This window comes from Pelophylax lessonae, assembly GCF_965119305.1.
Source record: "Pelophylax lessonae genome assembly, chromosome: 9".
NCBI lineage: Eukaryota > Metazoa > Chordata > Amphibia > Anura > Ranidae > Pelophylax > Pelophylax lessonae.
Window position 1 is genome coordinate 107,960,897 of NC_138776.1, and position 24,897 is coordinate 107,985,793.

General features: G+C 42.7%; 1 protein-coding gene across 1 annotated transcript in view; it reads right to left on the minus strand.

The window, feature by feature from the left end:
• Positions 1–24,897, minus strand: part of REEP3 (receptor accessory protein 3) — a 210,162-nt gene that overhangs the window by 122,584 nt on the left and 62,681 nt on the right. Inside the window, exon 2 of the mRNA XM_082268288.1 lies at positions 2,302–2,374. Within this exon, the coding sequence (XP_082124414.1) occupies positions 2,302–2,374 (73 nt within the window). The remainder of the gene's footprint in view (positions 1–2,301; positions 2,375–24,897) is intronic.

Genomic DNA, 24,897 nt, shown 5'->3' on the forward strand with positions numbered 1-24,897 from the left:
GACCGATTCACAGGAACCAGATACATTTCGAGCCATGCATGGCCAGCTTTAGGCATCAACATGTTCTTACTAAAAAGTTATTTACTCCAAGCCACCAATCAGAATAAACTTTTTTTGTAGATCTTATGCTGACCAATGGCTGAGAAGAATAAACTCCACATCTTTGAAGTACACATGAATACATAAGTCTCCAGTTCTGCTGTCTATCGGGCAGCTAGGTTGGAGCTCACCCGGCCAGTATCAAATATTGCATATGTTCAAAGACCACATCGCACTTCTAAACTTGGATACCACTACCTAACATCCGGGCTGTGAGCAGAAAAGCAGGAGTCATACAAGGAAAGCACACATGGGTAAGTTCGCCTATCATACCTCCATACAGGGGCGTAACTACAGGGGTTGCAGGGGTTGCAATTGCAACCGGGCCCCATGCTCCAGGGGGCCTCTACGGCTCCCCTGTATACCTGGATAGGAGGGGCGGCAGGGGCAGCATGTAGAGAAATCACTGTCCTCCTTTTTCCTCCAGTAGCTGCAGGAGGCAAATGGAGGAGATTGGTTCCTCTGTATGCTGCCCCCGCCACTCCTCCTATCCAGTTTACTTGTGTTCTGCTGGCTCTGGGCGCCCTGTGTGCTATCTTGTCCCCCCACTGTGCTCCCTCCCCTCTCCTGCCGTTTGCTGCAGGGGATGTGTCACAATAGAGAACCAGGAAGGGGTCGCTTAATATGTAATTTACCAGCTCCTTCCTTTTCTGAATGGACAGAGTCATAGTCAGTGACATTGTAAAAAATAAAATGAAATGATAAAAAATAATACAATTAAAATACCAAAAAATAAAAACTACTGACACCTTGTGACCGAGCCCTGGCATTCCACTACCATGGGGAGGCCCCAAGATGGCAGGAAGGGGGCCCACTGCTGAATTTGTGAAAGGGGGCCCACTGCTGGACCCTAATAAAGGGCCCCACAACGAGGATCAGTGGGAAGAGCCCGAGGCTTGAAGGTAAGGGCCCCGGCCAGGGGCCCAGGGGGCCCTTCACGGTTTCTTGCACCGGGGCCCTGAAGGTTCTAGTTACGCCTCTGCCTCCATATTTCATGTATTGGGTAGCCACTAAGCTATCTACTGACGCTAAAGGTGTCTGAACCATATAATGTAAGGTAACTTCTTGCGCTAGCCTGAAAATTGATCAGAAAATATACACCCTATTTTTATTATGAATCTATAAGGTTTATATAAAACCAATTGTTTTTATAATTTCGGATAGGGTAGGGAAAAGACAAAGCCCCTGTAGGTTTTTGCTGCTGTGTGGGTCTTCACTAGGTGGACATTCCCTATCTAACTGTCCTGGTCACCAATATCGCTGTCATTTAAAGTGGTGAGAAATACAAATGGTATAGTTGTCGCCAGAACAGAAATAGGGAAAATCTTAGCAAGCAAACACCTAAGGGCTCTTTCACACGAGCTTTCCGTATGTCCGCAAATCATCCTATTTTTTTGCGGATGATTTGCGGACATAATGTAAGTCTATGGCATTGCGGATGTCAGCGGAATACCATCCGCTGACATCCAATTTCCTTCCTTTCAGTTCTGTTCCGTTTTTTGGAACGGAACAGAACCCTATTTTTCCTCCGTTCAAAAAACGGAAAGGAAGGAAAATCGGATGTCAGCGGTGTCATCCGCTGACATCCGCAATCCCCATAGACTTACATTAGGTCCGCATATCATCCGCAAACGGATGGGATGATATGCGGACACACGGAGCGGATGACAGAAATGTCATCCGCTCCGTGAAAAAAAAAAAAGGACAGCAGCGGAGCTCTCACGCGGAGCGGCCGTGTGAAAGAGCCCTAACTGCAAAAAAGGGGATGTCCCTCGATTTGGAATATTTCTTCTCACTTCCTATTGTATCTCTGGGACAGGAAGTGAAGGTAAATCTCTCCCAAAAAACAGGCAATACCGATGTCTCCTCAATACTTTTATGACAAACAGTCTTTATGTGTATACCAAGCTGCAAACACCAGCCTACCAATTGCCATGGCAGCACAGTTCCATTCATCTGTTTGAAAGCAGAACTGTCTGCTAAACGCAGCAGAGGGTATACCCTTTTCCATGGCATGTATACAACCCCCTCCAGCTGCCTAAGAGGGGCAGTAAAATTGTGGCTTGAACTCCTATTTTTAACTGCCATATCACCCCCCACCCTAGACCGTAAATGTGTAAACTAGACCTTACTAGAAGAGCTTCTTTTTAGTTTATAACAAAATAAAGAAATTCAAGCTTTATAGGTTGTTCTTCTACTTACATATTCTTTCACATTTTTCGTCTTCACAGCCTTGTAAGAGTTATACGCTGGGTACATTATCCCAAACACCAGCCTAAAGAAGGAATGGAGGAAACAGTGATAAGTACAACACCAAGAAAATAAAGTGAAGGCACATCATATACATTAACAATGACATACAGTTAATAAACTGTGTCCCTGTAACCCAGGTCTGGATGACGTGTCATTTGATTAAAGCTGCCCATACATTCAAATTTCATTTTCAATTATCTAATGGTTATTGGCAGTAGAATGGAAATTTCTTCCCGAATAAACACATTTTTAGTGTATGTAATTTTCACGTTAATAATTCCATGCATATACAAAATTGAACGTTAAAAGTAAACACTTTCTAACGACATGTCTTTGTTGGCATTATTATAGTAGAACTATAGGCAAAACTTTTTTTTTCATTTTTCATTTTGGATAGAGCAAATTAGGGCAGAGCTTAGTAAATGACGTAAAGTGTCACTTTGCAAAGAATACCCAATTACATGCAAAAAAAAAAAAAAAAAAGAAAAAAAACAGCATTTTTGCTCGCGTGTACTCGTGGACATCGCTGGATCCAGATGAGGCTTAGGTAAGTATTAGAGGGGCTGAAGGGGGGCTGCTGCACACAGAAGGTTTTTTATCTTAATGCATAAAATGTATTAGGATAAAAAAAAACCTTCTGCCTTTACAATTACTTTAAAGTGACACTAAACAATATATTTATTCTCCAAACATGATCCATACAGATCCACTACCTAATGGTCCTGTAATCTCTTTTTTTCAAAATCATTTCTTACTGTGTTTTTCTGCCCCCCCCCCCCCCCACCCCGTCACATTCTCCCTGAGCTCCCGTACCTCTCATTTTTTCCCCCTAAGCCAATGGCTCCTGCTGCTATCAATCTGTCTAAGCAGCTGGAGCTCCTGCACTCATGCACATCACTGGATCGGATGTGGCTCAGGTAAGAAAAAGAGGGAGCTGGGGAGGCACTGCAGCACAAAAGGTTTTTCACTTAATGCATAGAATGCATTAGGCTCGGTTCACATATATGCGATGCGGGAAGGCTGTGAATTCACAGCCTTTTCCCGCATCGCACACGCAACCCCGGCAGTTCACACTGCCATATGCGATACGCTGGGGGTGTCAATGTAATCTTAACGACAGCCCCAGTTTGATCGCATATCGCAGTGCGATCGTGCAGTTCGCACAGGATCGAATCGCACAAGTGTGAACCGCTGTGCGATCCGATCCTGATGCGGCTGCAAAAATGCCTCCTGTGCGTGTTTGCTGCGGGAGCGATGCAAATTTAGCCATACAGTTTGTATGGCTAAACTCGCACCGCACAGCTGATCGCATGTAATGTCGGAGCAGTGCGCTCCGACATTACATGCGAACCCCGCACACGCACAAGTGTGAACCGGGGCTGAAGGTGAAAAACCTTAAAGAGGTTGTAAACCCATTAAAATTTTTTTTTTTTCAACCTGAAAGAGAAACACATAATGAGCTAGTATGCATCGCATACTAGCTCATTATGAAATACTTACCTTAGAACGAGCCCCCACCGTGCCGCCTGCTTACCTGTATGACGGGCGACATGTTCAGTCGCCCGTCTTCTGGGATCGCGGCATCCGGCCATCTGATTGGCCGGAGCCGCGGTGACGTCACTCACGTGCACGCGCGCGGGAGCCGACGGTCACGGCACGGGGGTCTCTGAAGGAACGGCACCACCGGCCGTTCCTACAGAGCGCATGTGCCAGTGATGTCACTGGATGCATGTAAGGTAAATATCTCCTAAACGGTACACGTTTAGGAGATATCTACAGTACCTATAGGTAAGCCTTATCATAGGCTTACCTATAGGTATAAGTTGCAGAGGAGGGTTTACTTCCTCTTTAAGGCTTTACGACCAACAGGAAGTCAGCAGGCAGCAAGAAAAAAAAGGAAAAAGGAATGGGGAGATTTGGAGGCTGAGAGTACTAGAGTACTTTTTTGAGTTAAGAACACATACCTGCATATATTGTTTTTGTAAACCAGAGTTTAATGACACTTTAAAGACTAAAGCTGGCCATACACTAGCCGAAAAATCATTCAAACTCATTTTCGAAAAATGAAAAATCGGCCGTGAGAGCAGACGATCATGTCATCATGTAATGACCGAATTTCTAACGATAAATCGTTCAATGGACATTTTCCGTTCAGTTTGTCACATATGCCTAGTGCAAACAGTTCGGCCGAGAAACACATTAACCTTTCAATTTTCGGCGGAATTTTCCAAACTGTTCCTTAGATTTTTCTGCTCTGAAAAGTTAAAAACGATTTTCTATATGTGCCCATTAACTAGATGAAAAACAAACGATCGGTCCCAAATGACAGATTTTCAAACGATTTTTCGGCTAGTGTATGGCCAGCATTACTCAAGCCAACAACAATTCTCCTTTTGGTTAGGGTGGGGAAGAGTTATTTTTTTTCTGTCATTTTTTTCTGGCTGTGACCCATTTAGGGATAATTTCCCTCACTTCCTCTCCCTGTGTCACCTGCTGGGTGTTGTTAAACCCCAAAGACTGAGGATATCTTGTGGTGAAAATAAAGTATTGTGAGGGGCAGCTCTGATTTGATAGTAGGTATTGCAGCCTGAGCTTTTTTTATGTTGTCCTTTGTCTGAGGGCCCATTATATTAGGGGTACAATGCAGTGATGTATTTAGGTTTTGTGCTGCCCTTGGCCTTACTAAACTTGGGCACCCCTATTTAAATATGACCCACCCCTTCCTGTAAAGGCCACAACCTTTCCTGTTTATGACCCGTCCTGTAATCTGTAAACCACAGACCACAACCACAGTCTATCAGTGCCCATCAGTGCAGCCTCAGCAGTTCCCATAAGTTCAGCTTCCTCAGTTGCCATCAGTGCTCATCAGTGCAACCTCATTACTGCCCATCAGTGCAGCATATCAGTGCATCCTCATCAGTGGCCATCAGTACAGCCCCATCAGTGGCCACCTGTGCAGCCTCTCAGTGCCCATTAGTGCAGCCTATCAGTGCATCATATCATTGCCCATCAGTGCTGCGTTATCAGTGCAGCTTATCAGTCCTGCCTCATCAGTGGCCATCAGTGCAGTCTATTAGTGCCCATCAGTGCAACATATCAGTGCCCATCAGGGCAGCATATCAGTGCAGCCCTATCAGCTTTTTTGCTGCCCCCCCTGCAAAGTGCTGCCCTAGGCCTGGGCCTTATTGGCCTAGGCCAAGATACAGCACTGGTACGATGGTTTCCTGCTAAACAGAGCTGTAAGAGAAAACAACCCCATCTAATGTATTGGTATCATTTTTCCTTTTCGCTGCTATAATTTATGGATCCCTATCTAGTAAGCACCGAAAAAGGAGAAGGAAAAGGAACAGTCACACTCTTAGCCACCACCAGACATGCCAGACCAGGAAGGAAGGAAATGGCTATAATCTGAATCGTAAACCTTGTTTTTCAGAGCTCTGAAATATATTCACCACATAAGGATCCAACATAAAGCAACACACATGAAATAAAGCTACACTGCGAATGTACTATAATGCACTGCAAATCATTACTGGGAATGTTAGCTGAACATCTTACTGTAGTCTGACAATAGCTGTGCATGGATTTTATATACCGACTGGAACAAAGCAACTTTTTTTTTTTTAATCTAGAAGCTGGTTTCAGCTGAATCTAATTTATTATGTTCCGCACTGTGAGATTTATGGCTGGTCTTGCTTAGCCATGTCTGGCAGTAAAATGCCCTGCTTTCAGCTTCCCGGCTGCACACAGCAATTAATGTAGCATTCTTCCACTGCAGTCTAACCTTAAAAAACCTTGACAGCGTGTTCTTACAGAAATGTGCAGGGAATTGGTTTCTAGAGCGTCACTTTTATAAATGACTCAAGGCTAACACATTTATGATTGTTCTTCATGGAAATGCGTTACGGTACAATAAAAAAGCCAAAAAAAAAAAAAATTTGCAATAATTCAGATTTATATTAATGTGATATTAATACTGGTGTCTGGAGAGTGCGAGGGAATGAAATCTTGTTCTGACACCTGAGGGGTAGTCAGAGACTTGTCGGCGTTCGACACGACCAGGGAGTAAAGTGGGATGGGAGCCAACGGGATTGCTGGACTGGTTAGACAAGTGGTGGGCAGTTTTCTTGATATAGGGGGTCTCAAGTGCACAAAAAGTACACATATAATATTAACTGAAAGCAAAAAAATTACTTGTGTCACATCTGAAATTCCTTTAATAAGATGCATGATAAGAAGATGAGAGAAAAAATAAAAAAACATAAAGAGAAAGGTGTGGACAGCACAGAGAAAAGGAAGATGGTGCGAGAAAACCCAAACATTTTCACTATAAACCAGTCTAAAGAAGATTTATTTTTCATTGACTTATTCAAGTACTTAGGAAAGGAAAACACAAGCTGCTGTCTGCAGGGGCTTGAGGGACACACAATAGGTGACAAAGGGCTGTATGCGGCCCCCCAGGCCTCAAGTTGGGCATGAAGGGTGTGTCAATGCCTAGAGTAGTAGTATACTGGCACAGAAGAGTGGGGAATGGTCATTGTAAAGTTGGGCTACCCTTGTCTCATCATACCGCTGTAACTGGGGGGTGAAAGTGTCCTGTGTGTTTTGGGTGTCAACAGCCTCCTTCACTTGTGCCTGGGGAGGACATTGCAACTTTGGATGATACATGGAGGTCTGTGCTGGATGATGGAGGCAGCTGGGGTAACTCAATGGAATTAGTGCAGGAGTCTCCAAAGGTTCTAAAGAAAGAACCAGATTACTGTCCTTCAGATTTTAGGGGGGCCTTTAAGACTATGGCCAGTGGGAGCACAAAATGCCCCTTCATCAGCAGAAGTAAACAATACCTTGGCTTGGTTTTTAGTAGGAGTTAAACATTTACATTGCACCTGTGGTCAGTAGGAGAAGAAATAGCACCCCATTACTAGTATTAGTGGGAGAAATAGTGCCCATTGTTTGTATTAGAGGGAGGAAAAGTGCCCCATCATTGGTGTCAGTGGGAGGAATAGTGCCCCATCGTTGGTATCAGAGGCAGGAAAAGTGCTCCATTATTGGTATCAGTGGGAGGAATAGTGCCCATTTGTTTGTATCAAAGGGAGGAAAAGTGCCCCATCATTGGTGTCAGTGGGAGGAATAGTGCCCCATCGTTGGTATCAGAGGCAGGAAAAGTGCCCTATCATTGGTGTCAGTGGGAGGAATAGTGCCCCATCGCTGGTATCAGAGGCAGGAAAAGTGCCCTATCATTGGTGTCAATGGGAGGAATAGTGTCCCATCGTTGGTATCAGAGGCAGGAAAAGTGCCCTATCATTGGTGTCAGTGGGAGGAATAGTGCCCCATCGTTGGTATCAGAGGCAGGAAAAGTGCCCTATCATTGGTGTCAGTGCGAGGAATAGTGCCCCATCGCTGGTATCAGAGGCAGGAAAAGTGCCCTATCATTGGTGTCAGTGGGATGAATAGTGTCCCACCGTTGGTATCAGAGGCAGGAAAAGTGCCCTATCATTGGTGTCAATGGGAGGAATAGTGCCCCATCGCTGGTATCAGAGGCAGGAAAAATGCCCTATCATTGGTGTCAATGGGAGGAATAGTGTCCCATCGCTGGTATCAGAGGCAGGAAAAGTGCCCTATCATTGGTGTCAGTGGGAGGAATAGTGTCCCATCGTTGGTATCAGAGGCAGGAAAAGTGCCCTATCATTGGTGTCAGTGGGATGAATAGTGTCCCATCGTTGGTATCAGTGAAAGAAATGTTGCCTCATCACTGGTTTCAGTGGGAGGAATAGCGCCCCATCGTTGGTGTCAGTGGAAAGAATAGTGCACTATAGTTGGTGTCATTAGAACTCGCCTTACATACCGGAAAATTTCAATATCCTTATCATTTCCTGCAATCACACTTACACATTTTTGTCTCTGCAACATTCATATTTGGGCTTTTGTTAATCTGACAAAATTGCATATTTGTAACTCTGAAACCTTATTCCCCACAGCCAAAAGCTTTTCCCTATCCCGTGCAGTGTAGGATCTACTGTTCTATTGAGTCATTGCAACTTAAATTTTAATTTCCATTGCCTAAATACTGGTTATCAGAATCGTATTTTATAAACCTACAAATGTTTCTCAGCCTCTGGCATACTGTACACAGGGCTGCCGATGGGGGGTACAGGTTTGGCCCCCACCAATACAGCTGGGGGGAGGGGGTTTGTTGGACAGGCTGTATGGAGCCACATGATTTCTAAATGCTGCCCTGACTGCTGGAGAGGAGGCAGGAGCTAAAATGCTGGGGTTATTGTTGGGTAAAGCCAGCACTGCATGAGAATTAAGCAGCTGATGTGACTGTACTGAAACCTGTTGTTCCGTGATGCAGACTGAGCTAGGTCCTGCTGACATGTGAGAAAGGTGAACTTAGCACAACGTCAACTGCCAATATAATCATAGCTGCTACGATCTCATGCAGAGCCAGTTTTTCCTAACAATAACGGGTGCCTCCCCACTGGCAATGACTTTATCAGAATGTGGAGGAAAACCCCATGCCAAAATGCTTCCCCCCCCCCCCCCCCCACTCTCAAGCCAACATAGAGCATAGATCATTTGTTTTCTTGTTAAAACATTTTATTGAGATAAGTTGAGTACAGAACAAGCATACAGGTATTTTTTGTGGCTAGGACAAGTTTTCAACAAGGTATTATGTACATCAAGAAGGAGGCATGGAAACATAAGTAACATGTAACATTTTGTATGGGAGGACAATCTTCATTAAAGGCATTTAGAAGTTGGTAACAATCCAAGCACACGTAGAACTCATAGACTAGGAGAGGGATAAACAAGGGAGGGGTGGTATAACAGATTGAATGTACATGGGCATCCCAACTGGTGCCCAAAAAGGGGTAGTGGCTGCATTTTGATAGATGATTAGTTAAACAAAGCGATTCTTCCATCCACACAAACAAGGTAAATAGAGGTTCTGCTCATCAGCAGTGGCTGTCCTGCAGGTAGCAGGTGATCAGGAGACGGTATGCCACTTCCAGCATATCTATCTATCTACAGGCCTTATCGCCTACCAAACACAACAACATGCCCTATTTCTGTTTCAAGGAAGGCTGCTCAAACTTGTTTTGGAAAAAAGACAGAAATCTCTTCAGTAAAGTAGCAAATATGCCTGCAGCATTTGTATGTGGCTCCATATAAAGGCCCGTGGACTCCTCCAGTGGCCTGTCAAGCCACTAAATCCACCTTCCATGACCATTTAAGGCATCCATGAACCATGAGATTCTACCAATCAAATCAACGTAACCAACCATTTGATTAACAGGTTTGGCCCATATACATATCCTCAAATGTGCAAAAAGTCATGTACAACAAATAGAGATGGTATTGGGATGATAGTATTCTCTAAGATACTGTCATTATACAAGCCAATTCAATCAGTTCTTGTTCTGAACAAAACAATATTGATCAGCTATAGGTGTCTCTTTCAAGCCATAGCTTAACCAATTATACACAACTGAGGCCTAAAACAGACTAATCTCACCATCCACCTCTACATGGACAATGTCAGAAAAGATGTTCAGGTACAATTCAACCTCCCTCAGGTATCTGAATTTTTGGGGTGGAGCTCCACCCAATAGGGGAAGCTCTGGTTATTTGCCTCCTCCCCTCCCTCTTCTGCCACATTTGGCACCCTTCGGGAGGGAGTGGGTACCTGGTTTTGACAGGTATCCACTCCTACTTCCGGCTGACTTCATCGATAAGTTCGGCCCCCCCTTCCTCCTTCCCCCACCGCTGGGCCATTCAAAAAGCGCAGCGCACTTCGCAAGGCTTCACTGCGAGTTTCCTTTACCCAAGATGGTGGCGGCAGCACCTGAGAGACGACTGAAAAATCAGCTTGGGTGAAGACACAGCTGGACTCGTGGACAGGTAAGTGTCCTACTATTAAAAGTCAGCAACTACAGGATTTGTAGCTGCTGGCTTTTATTTTATTTTTTTAAGGAGCCGGAGCTCCATTTTAAAGTGGTTGTATACCCCCCATGTAATGTTTGTACCTATAGGTAAGCATATAATAGGGCTTACCTATAGGTACTGTAAATATCTCCTAAACTTGCCCTGTTTAGGAGATATTTACAGAGCATGCAGCCGATAATGTCATCAGCGCATGCGCTCTGAAGGAACGGCCCTGTGCCATGACCAGCGGCTCCCGCAGAAGGAAGACGGGCGAAGATGGATGCAGCAACCAGTGGGGACAGGTAAGGTGTCACATAATGTGCTAGTATGTGTTGCATACTAGCACATTATGCAATTACTTTGAAGGTAACCAAAAAGAAAAAAAAAATTCCAGGCTTTACTTCCTCTTTAAGTAATTCTCTAAACTTGTACAGCCACAATGTGCAATCATTTTGTTTTAGCTTTTGAAGAGATGCAATGCGCGCTGTAGACATCTCTGTCACTGGGTTTTTAGAAGCAAACGACCTGCAATATGACAAGGATTTCCATGCTGTCTAAATGGTGGTGCCCAGCCAGGCCCCATAAATATTTTATTATCTTCTGATCTGGCTATTTAGGCTACTCAAAAAAATAGTATTAGAAATGAGTTCATCTAAGAAAGATCTTCTATACAAAAGATCATTGGTAGACAGGTTGCTCTCAGGAAAGTTCAATGTGCAGAGCTGGATATTTCCAGACATTTTTGCCAGTGGAAATATAATCTTTTTTAATGGCCATTTTATAATTTAATATAATTCAATGCTGTATAATTAAAGCATAACTAAAGACAAAACATTTTTTTTTTTTAAGTTTTGGATACAGTGGAGAGGAATTAGGACACCTGTCAGGTTTTAATTGCTGTCTGTGTACTTATCAGGTAGATTAATCGTCTCTAGTTGTCCTGTTTATTATTATCATTAAAAATGAAAGTAAAAGAAAACCCCAAATTTCGGGTTGTCCCCAGAAAAGTAATAGAGGGAAAATCTTCCAATGGGGACACTAGTTCTGGTGACCCGGGGGTCCCCAAGGAATTCCCTTAATTTGTATGGATTTCCTCTCATTTCCTCTCAACCTACTGGGTTGAACGAAAAAAAACTGACAGCTCAGGTCGGAGCCGCTGTACTAACAATCCAATGTTAGTACAGTGATCTCCACTGCTGAGCTATTGTGTTCTGACAGGGGGATGGGGGATGCTCCTTCAACTGAACTGTCGAACCAGCTGCTATAAACACGGGCCGAATATCGGCTGGTTTCTATTGAACAGGCCGATGCCATCCGACATTCAGCTCGTTTGTACTATGCTTAACCACTTAAGCCCAGGAAGATTTTACCCCCTTCCTGACCAGGGCCTATTTTGCGATTCGGCACTGCGTTGCTTTAACGGACAACTGCGCGATCGTGCGACACTGTACCTAAACGAATTTCACATACTTTTTTTCCCACAATTAGAGCTTTCTTTTGGTGGTATTTGATCATGCGCTATAAACAAAAAAAGAGCGTCAGTTTTGCAAAAATAACAATATTTTTCTCATTTTTTATATGAAATTCCCCAAAAAAATGTAAAAATCAAAATGTTTTAACATTTTAGGCCAATTTGTTTTCTGCTACATATGTTTGGTAAAAAAAAATGGCAAAAAGCGTATTTTGATTGGTTTGCGCAAAAGTTATTGCATTTACAAACTAAGGAAAAGATTTTTGTAATTTTGGTTGTTTTTTTTTTTTTTAACGAGTAATGGCGGCGATCTGCGATTTTTTTTTTGCGGGACTTCGACATTGCGGCGGACAGATCGGACCCTTGACTGACATTTTTGACACTTTTGGGGTTACCAGTGACATTACTACAGTAATCAGTGCTATACATATGCACTGTTATTGTAAAAATGACACTGGGAGGGGTTAATTTTATTGGAGAGGGAGGGGTTAAGTGTGTACCTAGGGGCGTGTTTCTAACTGTGATTGGATGTGGCTACTTGTGTAAGAAAAGAGATCAACGGTCCTACATAGTAGAACCGTGTGATCTCCATTCTTACACAGGGGACTCCATTCTTACACAGGGGAGAATGACAGGCGGCTGTGTTTACATTAGCCGCCTGCCTTTCTCCCGCTCTAATGGACGATCGCGAGTGCCCGGCGGACATCGGGTCCCCTGGCAACACGCACGGGGGGGGGGTCCGTGAGCGAGCGGGAGCGGTGCTCGCTCCCCAGAGCCTCACAGGCTAGCGACGTAGACCTACGTCGCTTTGCCTGTGAGGGGCTGACTGCCAACGTAGATTTACGTTAGGCAGTCGGCAAGTGGTTAAAGTAGAACTATAGGCAATTTTTTTTTTCATTTTGGATAGAGCAAGGGAGGGTTATAACCCCTGTCAGATTTTTTTTCACCATCTGTGTCCCATTTTGGAGATTTACTTTAACTTCCTGTCCCGAAGCCAAACAGGAAGTGAGAGAAAATACCTGCAAATTAAGGGAATTCCTTGGGGACCCCCCAAGCCACCAGAACTAGTGTGTTCATTGGAAGATTTCCCCTCTATTACTTTTCTGGGGACAACCGAAAATTTGGGATTTTGTTTTACTTTCAATGATCATGGTAAACAGGACAAATAGAGAGGGAGAATCCCCCCCTAAACGGGGACACAGACAGCTATAAAAACTGACAAGCGTTCTAATCTCTCTACACTCTATCCAAAGAAAAAAAAAAGTTTTGTCTTTAGTTATGCTTTAAGAATGAGGGTTGTCCTCACATTGCAGTATAAACACAATCAGCACAGACACTGGTAAATACATACCTCCCAACTTTTTGAGATGGGAATGAGGGACACCTATTAGCAAAAGTTTGTAGGTTTAAGACACACCCCTTGCCACACCCCCTTAACCTTCTTAGCGGTATTCCAGAGCGTGGCTCGGGGTAAAATTCCAGAGCCAAAAGCGGTAACCCCGAGCCACACTCGGGGTACCGCCAGAAGCATCGCTGGATCCTGTAAAAGAGGTTACTTACCGTGATCCAGCGATGTGTCTCGCGGCGGATCTTCCTCCCGATCGTTTCCTCCCCCCGGCTTCTGTCTCCTGCGACATGACGTTCGCAAGGGGGTGGAACCGGCAGCAAATTCAAATGTAAAAACACACCAAACACACTGATACCATTCAAAATAAAAAAAATCACATTAGTTTGCCCCCCAGTGCCCTTTCCTGCAGTTTTACTGTACTTTTTATGTATATATATACGTAATTCTTGTGAATGAGCAGCCCAAACCAACTGTATACATTATATATACCCATATATATATATATATATATATATATATATATATATATATAAATAAATATATATATATATACATAATATATGTATACATACATATATATATATATATATATATATATATATATATATATATAATATATATAATAAATGTATACAGTTGGTTTGTGCTGCTCATTCACAAGAATTACATGCAAAATAATGGTACCGCTTTCAGCACCTAAAATCCAAAAGAATCATACCGCCAGGGAGGTTAAAGGAGATTTAAACAAAAATAAAAGATAAGTTAAACCCACAAGTGCTTTTTTTTCAGGACTACTATTCCTTTATGTTGGCTTTTGACATTTACAAGTGCAGCAATTTAGAAATTAGAAATTGGATGAAAGGTTTAGCACTGGGAAACACTTTTTGAAAGAAAAATAGTGCATTTTATATACAACTATATAGATCAGACCAAAATGAGGAACAAATGAAAAGGAAATAGGGACAGAGGGACATTGTTCTAAATCAGGGACAATCCCTGGAAATCAGAGACAGTTGGGAGCTATGGGTAAATAGAACTTACAGTAAATAATCTATTTAAAAAGGGTCACCCCTCTTCCCAACAATAAGCTAAACATGACCTCTTCATTGAGATGCAGTTCCAAGCCTTTGCTTCCAGTGCAGAAGCAATGCTGTGATCAACATTTGGGAACCAGTCCAAGCAAAAGGCAATATCCAAACAAAAATGTAAAAACACATAATTATCCCCCATCAAAAATGTACGCACAGTTTGTAAATACACCCGACTTCCTAATTGAATCTCAGCACACTGATGTCACGTGTTCTTTATACCCTTGTAACCTGATTTTCATTTAGTCTCTAGCGGCTTAGACAAGGAGGTCCACCCAACCCTTAATTCTCCTTTCTGCTGTTGCTTTGGCAACCTGAAGAACAGCACTGCAACACCAGATAGTAATTCACAGCACAGAGCATGAAGTTGGACAGACTCCAGGCTTTCTGTTTGTCAAGGTTTTGTCGACGTGGGGGAATGGCAAATGGAAAAAAAGGAGGAAAATGAAAAGTACAGCACTGAATTTAAAAGATCATTCTTTTTCCTAAAAAGGCAGCTATTTGTGCTGTTTTTTAAACTAAAACTTTACAACATTATAAAATCGCTTATCACAGTATTTTTTCTTGTATTGTGTACTATTAAACGGGAACTTCAGTCCCCTTGAGTTTCAAACTCCCTTCCCCATCCCCAGGGCAAACATCTCTTTTAGCCTGGCTTGTGCACAGATGTGCCAAAGGGCTCTGCCCAGCCTTCAGGTCCCGGCATAGTCATGCAGCACATCTACCCACAAGTGTGGGGTTTTCCCGCAGTCTTCCTGCATGCCATGGAAAACCACATGTGCACAGATGTGTCGCAGGGCCCTGCCAGGACACGAAGACCTTTAGCACATCTGCGCACATGCAGAATAAGGGGGCAAACATCATTTAGCATGGCTTGTGCACAGATGTGCCAAAGGGCTCTGCCCAGCCTTCAGGTCCCGGCACAGCCATGCAGCACATCTACCCACAAGTGTGGGGTTTTCCCGCAGTCTTCCTGCATGCCTGGGAAAACCACATGTGCACAGATGTGCCGCAGGGCCCTGCCAGGACACGAAGACCTTTAGCACATCTGTGCACATGAAGAATAAGGGGGCAAACATCATTCTTGATTAGACGCAAAAGGCAAAAGTGCTGAATTGCAGAACAAAACAAATCCAAATATGAGCAAGACAAGGGGGGGAAACAAGTTTTTCAGTTTGAAAGTATGTTTTATTAATCATTGCTTCTCTGCTTTATTGCCAACTCCCCAATCTTATACCCCAACATAAAGCTTTCAGTTAGCAAAGACAAAAACTGTATGTATGTATGTATAGACTAAGAATGGGCACAAAATAGACCCTAAAGACTGGGGTGCTAGGTCATGCATGATCTAGAAAACAAACAATCCTGGAAGCAAACAATTACGGTACAAACACACATTAGGAAAACATACACGCTTGTGGTGATTGCGTAAGCATGGATCTGGCCTTGGACCAAGCTCTCTGCACAGTATTCTATAAACCTCTCCAGTCAGCTCTCTTGGCCTAACCAGTTAATGTAAATAGGGAAGCAAAAGCTTTGGAGCAAAGATCAGAAAGCCAACACCTGAGAAGAACTTCAGCCATTAGAACCCACAAATATGCATTTATTTCTGTATCTGACCGATTATCATCTCCTGTCTATTGGTTCCGTAAACAAAACATAATTACTTAGCTTGGTTTATCCTGTAAGCAAAGATCTTATAAAACAACTGTCAGATATCTAAAAATACAGAAAAATAAGATACTAGGGTAGGTTGTATCCATCTAGATCAGGGGACTCCAAACTTTCTAATCAAAGGACCATATTACTGTCCGGACTTTAGGGGGGCCAGACTGTGACCAGTGGGAGAAGAAATTGTCTTGGCATCAGTAGGAGGAACAGTGCCCCGTCTTTGGTGTTAGGGGGAGGAATAGTGTTCCATCATTGGTATCAGTGGGAGGAATAGTGCCCCATCTTTGGTATTGATGGGAGAAATAGTGCCCCTCTTTGGTGTTAAGGGGAGGAATAATGCCCCATCATTGGTGTCAATGGAAAGAATAGTGTCCAATCATTGGTATCAATAGGAGGTATAGTGTCCCATCTTTGGTATCAGTAGAAGGAATAGTGCCACATTATTGGTATCAGTGGAAGGAATAATGCCCCATTATTGGTATCAGTGGAAGTAATAGTGCCCCATCATTGGTATCAGTGGAAGGAAATGTGCCCCATCATTGGTATCAGTGGAAGGAAATGTGCCCCATCATTGGTATCAGTGGAAGGAAATGTGCCCCATCATTGGTATCAGTGGGAGGAATAGTGCCCTATCTTTGGTGAGAAATAGTGTCCTGTATCAGTGGAAGGAATAGTGCCCCAGTACTATGTAAAGTAAGTAAAGGGCCACACTTTGGAGACCACTGTTCTAGATCATCAAGCAGCATAGTGTTTTCTGTAATTGTATTCTACTACTCTTGAATAATAACTGACTGATTTTTTTCATAAGAGCAAGGGAGGACCGATTCAAGTACAATTCTGGAATTGACTATCTTAGCTTAGAGAACATGTTTTTAGGAACCAGGGAACATGTACTTCAACCTAAAGTGTTACTAAACCCAGGACCCTGCATTCACTATATCTGGTATCCCACAGTACACAGAACATGGAAATACAATTATTTTAGTAAATATAAACTGCTAAATACGTTTTCTCATCAGCAGTATATAGCAGTCTTGTGACTTCTATCAGCGTCTGGTTAAAGCCTGTAGGAGATTTAATTCTCCTCTGACTGTCCTTTGAAGCTGCATGACCCCTGACCCTCTGTTTGGACATTGCTGATTAGCCCTGTGCTGATCACATGCACCCTCCCAAAAAAAAAACCCTCTAGCAATACACACCAAACTGAGCATGAGCATAGTGCCTCCTAGGGCTCTGTACTATCAGCAGATGGGTTCGGGACAGTAAAAGAAGGGGGGATCAGAAAAGACAGTATCAAACTGCCTTTTTACACAATGCAGAGGATTAACCCCTTAGGTTCCACAGTGAGTATAACAAGCATGCTTTACTGCATATACAGACTGATTTTACTGTTGTGGATTTATTAATACTTTAAAGTAGATAGTGCTCAAGAAAGTTGAGCACAAGCTGTATTTATTTTTTAGAGAGCTGATTAATTGGTTCTTGAGATCTGTCTAGACCTGCAAATAAATTTTGATATCCAATCTCATTCTATTATATTTTCCAAAAATAATGAGTTATCCTTTATGTTTTAGAAGGGGAAAACAATTTTGAAATCTATTTAAAAAGGTCTCTAATTTGGATTCTCTAAAAGACTCCTCTACATAGAAGCATTAAAGTGCATGCAATTCCAAAACTATTTATTTTAGGGTAGAATGGTGAATATTTCATTTTTTTTATTTATTTTTTGTTTTTTACTATGTACATCTGGGGAGGTTGCTCTTCATTTTCTGTCTCAGAGATGCAACAGGAAGTTACAGGAAATCTATGGGAAATTCCACCCGTAACAGTTGTCCCTATTGGGACAATATATATATATAACACTTTCATTCTTGGTGACAATAGTCACCAGTACAAATAGCTGGGGAAAATCTCCTCAAGGAAAGAAGTATTAAAAAAAAAAAACAACAGCTCTGAGGAAGGGGGCCTGACCCCCGAAACGCGTTAGCGGTCCTGACTGAAGGACTTGTTCCAGTTTACATATGGTGGATTCTTGTAACATGTTTTTATCTCTATGTCTGTGAGTATGCATTTGGCATTTTTTATTAAATAATTTGCAATATTGACCACGGGTAATGCACTAGGTGTTTGCGCCTCCTCTTCCTTTCTTTTCTATATTAAAAAAAAAACCTTGGAGAGAGTCTAAAAACCTCTTCTCTATCCCCCACCCCCAAAAAAAAATTTTTCCTAGAGATCTTCAAGAGATCACTTCACCCAGTAGTTCATGTTGTAGTCATAACTTAACTGACTACACCAGCTGCAAAATAAATATGTTACTCATTGTCCATACAGATGTGTAAAACAGGACATTTTCCATTGTAAGCCCATTTTAATTACCAGACCCAAGCCTCAAAAGATCACATGCCGTTTAGGATAGGCCAGACACCCCAGATACAATAACTGTAAAAACAATGTGGAAGCGCCACAATGCTGTATGCAGAATGATTAATATGGCAATGAAGAATGCTAAACACTACATATTACCATCTATTATGTATGCATAATGCATCACCAGCACAGAATCCTCACTAGTAGTCATTACACGACTTGTCATTTATCTTCACGGCACAGTCCATGTGCTCTGCATACCAGATTTATTCAATACATCAGACGGCTCATAAAATGTGCCATTCAACAAAAAGTTATAATAGAGTTCCTAGGCCAGCTGTTAGGAAATATGTATTTTAAAAGATTACAGATAAAAATACATCACTTTTTGGAATATTAGATCTTATTTAGGTCTAAAATAAGAACCCGATTATTTTTTCCTTCCCTGTTGAAATCCAACCATGTCTTAACCACTTAAGCCCCGGAAGATTTTACCCCCTTCCTGACCAGGGTTTTTTTTGCGATTCGGCACTGCGTGACTTTAACGGACAATTGCGCAGTCGTGCGAAGCTGTACCTAAACAAATTTGACGTCCTTTTTTTCCCACAAACAGAGCTTTCTTTTGGTGGTATTTGATCACCTGTGCGATTTTTACTTTTTGCGCTATAAACAAAAAAAGAGCGTCAATTTTGCAAAAATAACAATATTTTTCACATTTTTTTATATGAGATTTCCCCAAAAAAAAATGTAAAAATCTAAATTTTTTAACATTTTAGGCCAATTTGTTTTATGCTACATATGTTTGGTAAAAAAAATCGCAAAAAGCGTATTTTGATTGGTTTGCGCAAAAGTTATCGCGTTTACTAACAAAGGGAAAGATTTTTGTCATTTTTGTTGTTTTTTTTTTTAACGCGTAATGGGCGGCGATCTGCGATTTTTTTTTTTTTTCCGGTACTGCGACATTGCGGCGGACAGATCGGACCCTTGACTGACATTTTTTACACTTTTGGGGTTACCAGTGACATTACTACAGTAATCAGTGCTATATATATGCACTGTTACTGCAAAATGACACTGGCAGGGAAGGGGTTAACTTTATTGGGGAAGGAGGGGTTAAGTGTGTCCCTAGGGGCGTGCTTCTAACTGTGATTGGACATGGCTACTGGTGTAGGAACAGTGATCAACGGTCCTACATAGTAGAACCATGTGATCACTATTCCTACACAGGGGAGAATGACAGGCGGCTTGTTTACATTAGCCGCTTGCCTTTCTCCCTCTCCACCGACGATCGCGAGTGACCGGCGGACATCGGGTCTGCCGGTCACACGCACGGACTTCCAAGGGAATGAGCCGGGACGGGCGCGTGCCTCAGCGGGCGCTCGCCTGCTATTGGCTCACAAACTAGTGACGTACCGGTATGTCACTTTGCCTGGCCGGGGCTGACCGCCGCAGTATATGTACTTGCGGCTGTCGGCAACCGGTTAAAAGTATGCAAACAGCCATCGTTTTTGGACTGAGGCCACTAACCTAAAAACAAGGTAAAAATCCTTGGTGGCCTACATCTTTCTTTTTATGATATCAGTCATTCGGGAGCTTCTGGCTCATCATATCCACCAAGAACCCACTGTGCCTACAAACATCTTTCCTGTTGCTTGGGGGTTGGGGGTGAAAATAATCAGGTAAACTTCGGTGTAGATGATACAAGCAGCAGATTTATTTAAATTGGATCTAAACTCCAAAAGTGGATGTCTGCTAAATTGTACAGAACATCTCAACAAGTTTACCTTTTGCCACCCTTAATCCTGAAAACACTTTCTGTTCCTACAGCAGTCTCTCAACCTTTTTTACATGGAGGAACCCTTGGAAAAAATCTCTCAGAGAACCCCTGCTTCTAATCATTATCTGTACATATTATGGCACATTAGCATCAACAGTAATCTGAGATAAAAGTAAATGAATAAGGCATATCACTTACTAAGCTTCTTTGACACCACTTCTATGAGAAAACAATTTTAGATAATAATCAAAAAATTAAACAAACCAGTAATAATGGCTATCTCTATGCACATCTCTCCCAGTAAGGAGTAAGTATCTCCAATGGTTAAGAGGCTGGATTCATCCTTCTTTTTATGGATAGTGTAGGACCCACTGACAATGGGGTACTTTGACGTAGTGGTGGGCTTGAGCACGATATGGCCATATGGTGGGACCAAATCCCCATTTTTATTTATTGATTGCCTTTATATTTGATAGTCATTTCTTTTGCATATGTGCACTATTTTTTGTAAATATGCATGTTGCTTGGTTCATAGCTGCCCCAGCTTTAGAAATGCATGTTCAGGGTGTGCCCCCCCCCCCAGCTCAGGGTGTGCCCCCCCAGCTCCTTGTTGTTTGTAATGTATTCGGTCTGATCAGACTCTGGGGTTGAACACCCCACCCTCCCACACCTGTACTCTATCAGTGTCCACTAGCTAGCAGATATAGGAGGAGTACCTTATTGTGCAGTTGCACATCTCTCCCAGTAAGGAGTAGTATCTCCAATGGTTTAGAGGCTGGATTAATTCTTCTTTTTATGAATAGTGTAGGACCCACTGACAATGGGGTACTTTGACATAGTGGTGGGCTTGAGCACGCTATGGCCATATGGTGGGACTAAATCCCCATTTTTATTTATTGATTGCCTTTATATTTGACAGTCATTTCTTTTGCATGTGTGCGCTATTTTTTGTAAATATGCATGTTGCTTGGTTCATAGCTGCACCAGCTTTAGAAATGCATGTTCAGGGTGTGCCCTCCCCCAGCTCCTTGTTGTTAGTAATAATGGCTAGGAACAAGAAGAAGGCAGTATCAATGGTATTGTTCCCTTTCTGGAGAAATGCACCGTCATATTATTGATCAGTGTATAAGAGCCTTCTTCCATTGATGGTCAATAAAGTACCCTTTTCCATTAGTGGAAATAATGCCCCTTACAGATACATTAACGATTGTGGTTTCTTATTTGCGAGTTAGACAGTCCCCATTGCTCAAGGAGCTTCTAGGAACCTCTGGAATAATGTGTGGCTTCCTAAGAGGGCATGACCATGTCTGTGAAAGCCTCCCAGCATTCAAACATGACAGGGAATTTGGTATTCCAGCTGGGCCTTTAGCTACACCAAACCTGCCGACCACTTGGTTGCAACCCTACCTTTACACGCAGCTTTTTGCCAAAGCACATTATTCCCTTTGTTTATAAAGAGACTGGGAAATTTCAGATACATAGGGGGAGATTTACTAAAACTGCACCATGTAAAACCTGGTGCAGCTCTGCATATAAACCAATTAGCTTACAGGTTTTATTGTCAAAGCTTAATTGAACGAGCTGAAGCTAGAAGCTGATTAGCTACCATGCACAGCTGCACTACATTCTAAGTGCTCCAGTGTTAATAAATCTCCCCCTGTGTCTGAAGGGGTTCTTGTACAGTGTACTTACATGATATAGTATGTGTTTGGACTTTATGAACCTTACAGTGGTGTGATTAAGATATCAGGTCTGAATATTCAATTTGCACAGCACTTCATTATGAATACAATTGCTATGTACTTCTCATTACTTCATGCGTATTTACTGATGTTGGTTTTAGAGAAAAGGTGTAGCTGTTTGTAATTGATATAGCCATTGTGACTGCTTCTCTTTTCCTCCAGATGCCCCCTCAGCAAGCCAAGTGCTGAGGGGGGCACCAGCGCTTTCACAAGCAGGGCTGTGTGCATTTATAGACACACACAGAGCAGCATGGCCACGCCCTCCTCTCCCTCCCGCTGCCCTCTAAGCTCCCTTCTTTGGTGGCTTCTTGAAATCAAAGCTTTCATAAACACTGACCATGTTTTAAAAATAATGGAAATATAAAGCTGCTTTTCAAGTTCCACTTTAACTCCACACAGATTCAATCCAAAAAATAGCATAGTTAAACCTAATCTCCAGGCAAAATGTTTTAAAATGTAAAAAACCTTCCATAAAGGTTTAAAAATAAAAAAAGCTTTAAAAAAAAAAAAGCTCTTCTGTCACTAAATGCACATTGTAAAAAACTATTAATACATTCTGTATTAAGTGCTGTTCACTCAGTTACTATGAGATTTGTTTTCTGTATTCTGCAAAAAACCTGGTTGATCCTGCTGCTCTCTTTCTCCCCTTCTGTCCAAGTCCCCAATACAGCTAGGGATTTTGCAGAACAGTGTTGGCAGCTCTGCACATGCTCAGTTTTCAGTGAGTGTCTGTGCCAAGCATTTCCTCTCTATCACATCTGAGCAGCCCATGTGACTCTACAGTCACACATGTGGGCGAATACACAGTGGTAATTACACTCCAATCCCTCCCTCCTCCTCCATGCCCACTAACCAGCTAAACACAATGGGGGTGGGATATTATAAGTAGCTTGATGGAGGCTTCACCTCCCTCTAATTCTAAGACACAGGCTGGAGAGGCGTGACACAGCCTGTGACTGGCAGAAATCCGCCCACACCATGTTATCGCCAAAAAATATGAAAGACTTGATTTCAAATATATATTTGTATGACAATTTGAAACAGTTTATTTGATATTATTTATTTTTACTCGGTATTCCAAACATGTATTTTGGAATATTGTATGCAGGGCTTGACAAATTTGCTTTGGATCTAGGAGCCAGCTTAAAAAAGTTACAAGCCAGTTTTTTTTTTTCAAAGTTTTACTTTCTGTGACAGAACAGCCAGGGTGGCGGGTGCACGTGCCCCCTATCAGAAGTACCAGATCGCTGCTTGCCTGCAGCAGGGCTATATTAAAAAAAAAAAAAACACCTGCCTGGCACCCGGAACTGCATGTCCTGAACGCTAGGTGATAGAATTTGCGCATCCCTGTGACAGGAATGGCAGGCACAGCACTTCCAGCCCCCAGCCACAAACCAAATGCAGCGGGAAGCATGCGGACCATCTCCCATAGGACAAAGGCCCAAGGCAGAAAAGCAGCATCACAGCCTGTCTGTCACCTGGCCACCATATGCATGTGACTGGCGGTGGCTCGCTAGGCAGGGACAATGCAGTAAGGTGTGGGCAGGGCGATAGGAAAAAGTGTCTTTGCAGCTGTTGTGCCCCATTAGACATGAATAGCACGGGGATACAATGGGCACCTATGCAGGTAAACACGGCCCTGCAAAGGTGTACGGTGTTGTGAAGGAGCGCCTAAATCTATGGGGAGGGAGGTATTGCATTGATTTTATCTGATTAAATCTGAAAATAACTGATGTATGACCACCAATGTATTTGATTGTACATACAGTAAACCCCCGCTCCATCGCGGTTCAGTTTTTGCGGTCCCGGTATATTGCGTTTTTTTTTGTAATGTTATTTTACTATATAAATCATTAAAAATGAAATATTTTTGTGGTTTCCATAGCTCTTGCTATGTCTCTCAGTATCTTTTATGTGTTTAAATGAGTTTCTATTGTTTTAAAAGTGTGTTTTAAGACCTTAAAATGCTTTTACACGTACAGTGACAGTAAAAAAAACATGCCTACAATGCATTTTAATAGGGTTTTTCTATTTCGCGGATTTTCACTTTTCGCGGCTGGGTCCGGAACATAACCCCCGCAATGGAGGGGGGTTTACTGTACTTCTTGTATGTTGTAGCAATCTCTGTCCATGTCTGCCTACAAATATCAATATAAACACATCGCCCATTAGAAGGGCTCCCTGAAGTCTGATTTCAGCGTTCATCGTGTGTAGGAGCCTCCACTGACGGTGCCCAAGTGGGCAGTGTTTCCATGTCATGAGCACACGCACAGCATGCTGGGAGTTGTAGTGTGTGGAGTCCCAGGCCCTCCTCGGTTACCTTCACCCTTCTCAGCAACTCTGGGCTCCTATCTATAGCCGTGCCGTTATGTGCTTAGTGCGGGCACACTGCAGCATCAGTCAGGCATCCCATGCTGTTACCTCGGATGCGCGCCTCAATGCCGTCTAAGGAGACGGCCAATAGGGTCGATGGAGGAGGAACTTGATGGAAGATTACCAGCGATTGGCGTGTGTTGCGGCCAATCATTGGCAACTCCTGTGCTCTGGCAAGCTATGCTCATGGCTGGTGCCAACAGTGAATAGGCTGACAAAAACTCAGGCGCCAGGCCACAATTTCTAGTCGCAATCCCGACCTGGCGCCTGAAATTTGTTGAGCCCTGTTGTATGTTCTGTATTTTGAACATGTGAGTAGCAGCAGAGGACTAAAAGGTCCTCCTGCTTATGTTTCCCTGCAGACAGGCTTGGAAAAAGCTGGGTCATGTGACAGCTGTATATCGAGGAGGAAAAAGGTACTTGGACGTTTTTTTTTTATTATTATTAAAATAATTACAATGATAATAACAATAGTAAAAATACAATACAATCATTACAGTGCCATCATCCTTATACCCTTAGAAGGGACAATGTAAATTAAACTGTGTGTTTAGTATCACTTTGAGCAGCAATACTCACCTTTAGTCTCTTTTAGTCCACCAGGCAGCCTCAGTATTCCAGGTTTAATGTCACACAGCGTCACTCAAACCAGAAGACAAGGAAGTACTGTGACTGCAGGACATCATTGGCCTTCCAGGCTGTGCCTTAATTCACATTATATCCAGCCAGATGCAGAGATTGGTGCTGATGTTATGGTGTCAGCGCTTCTCTTTGCACCT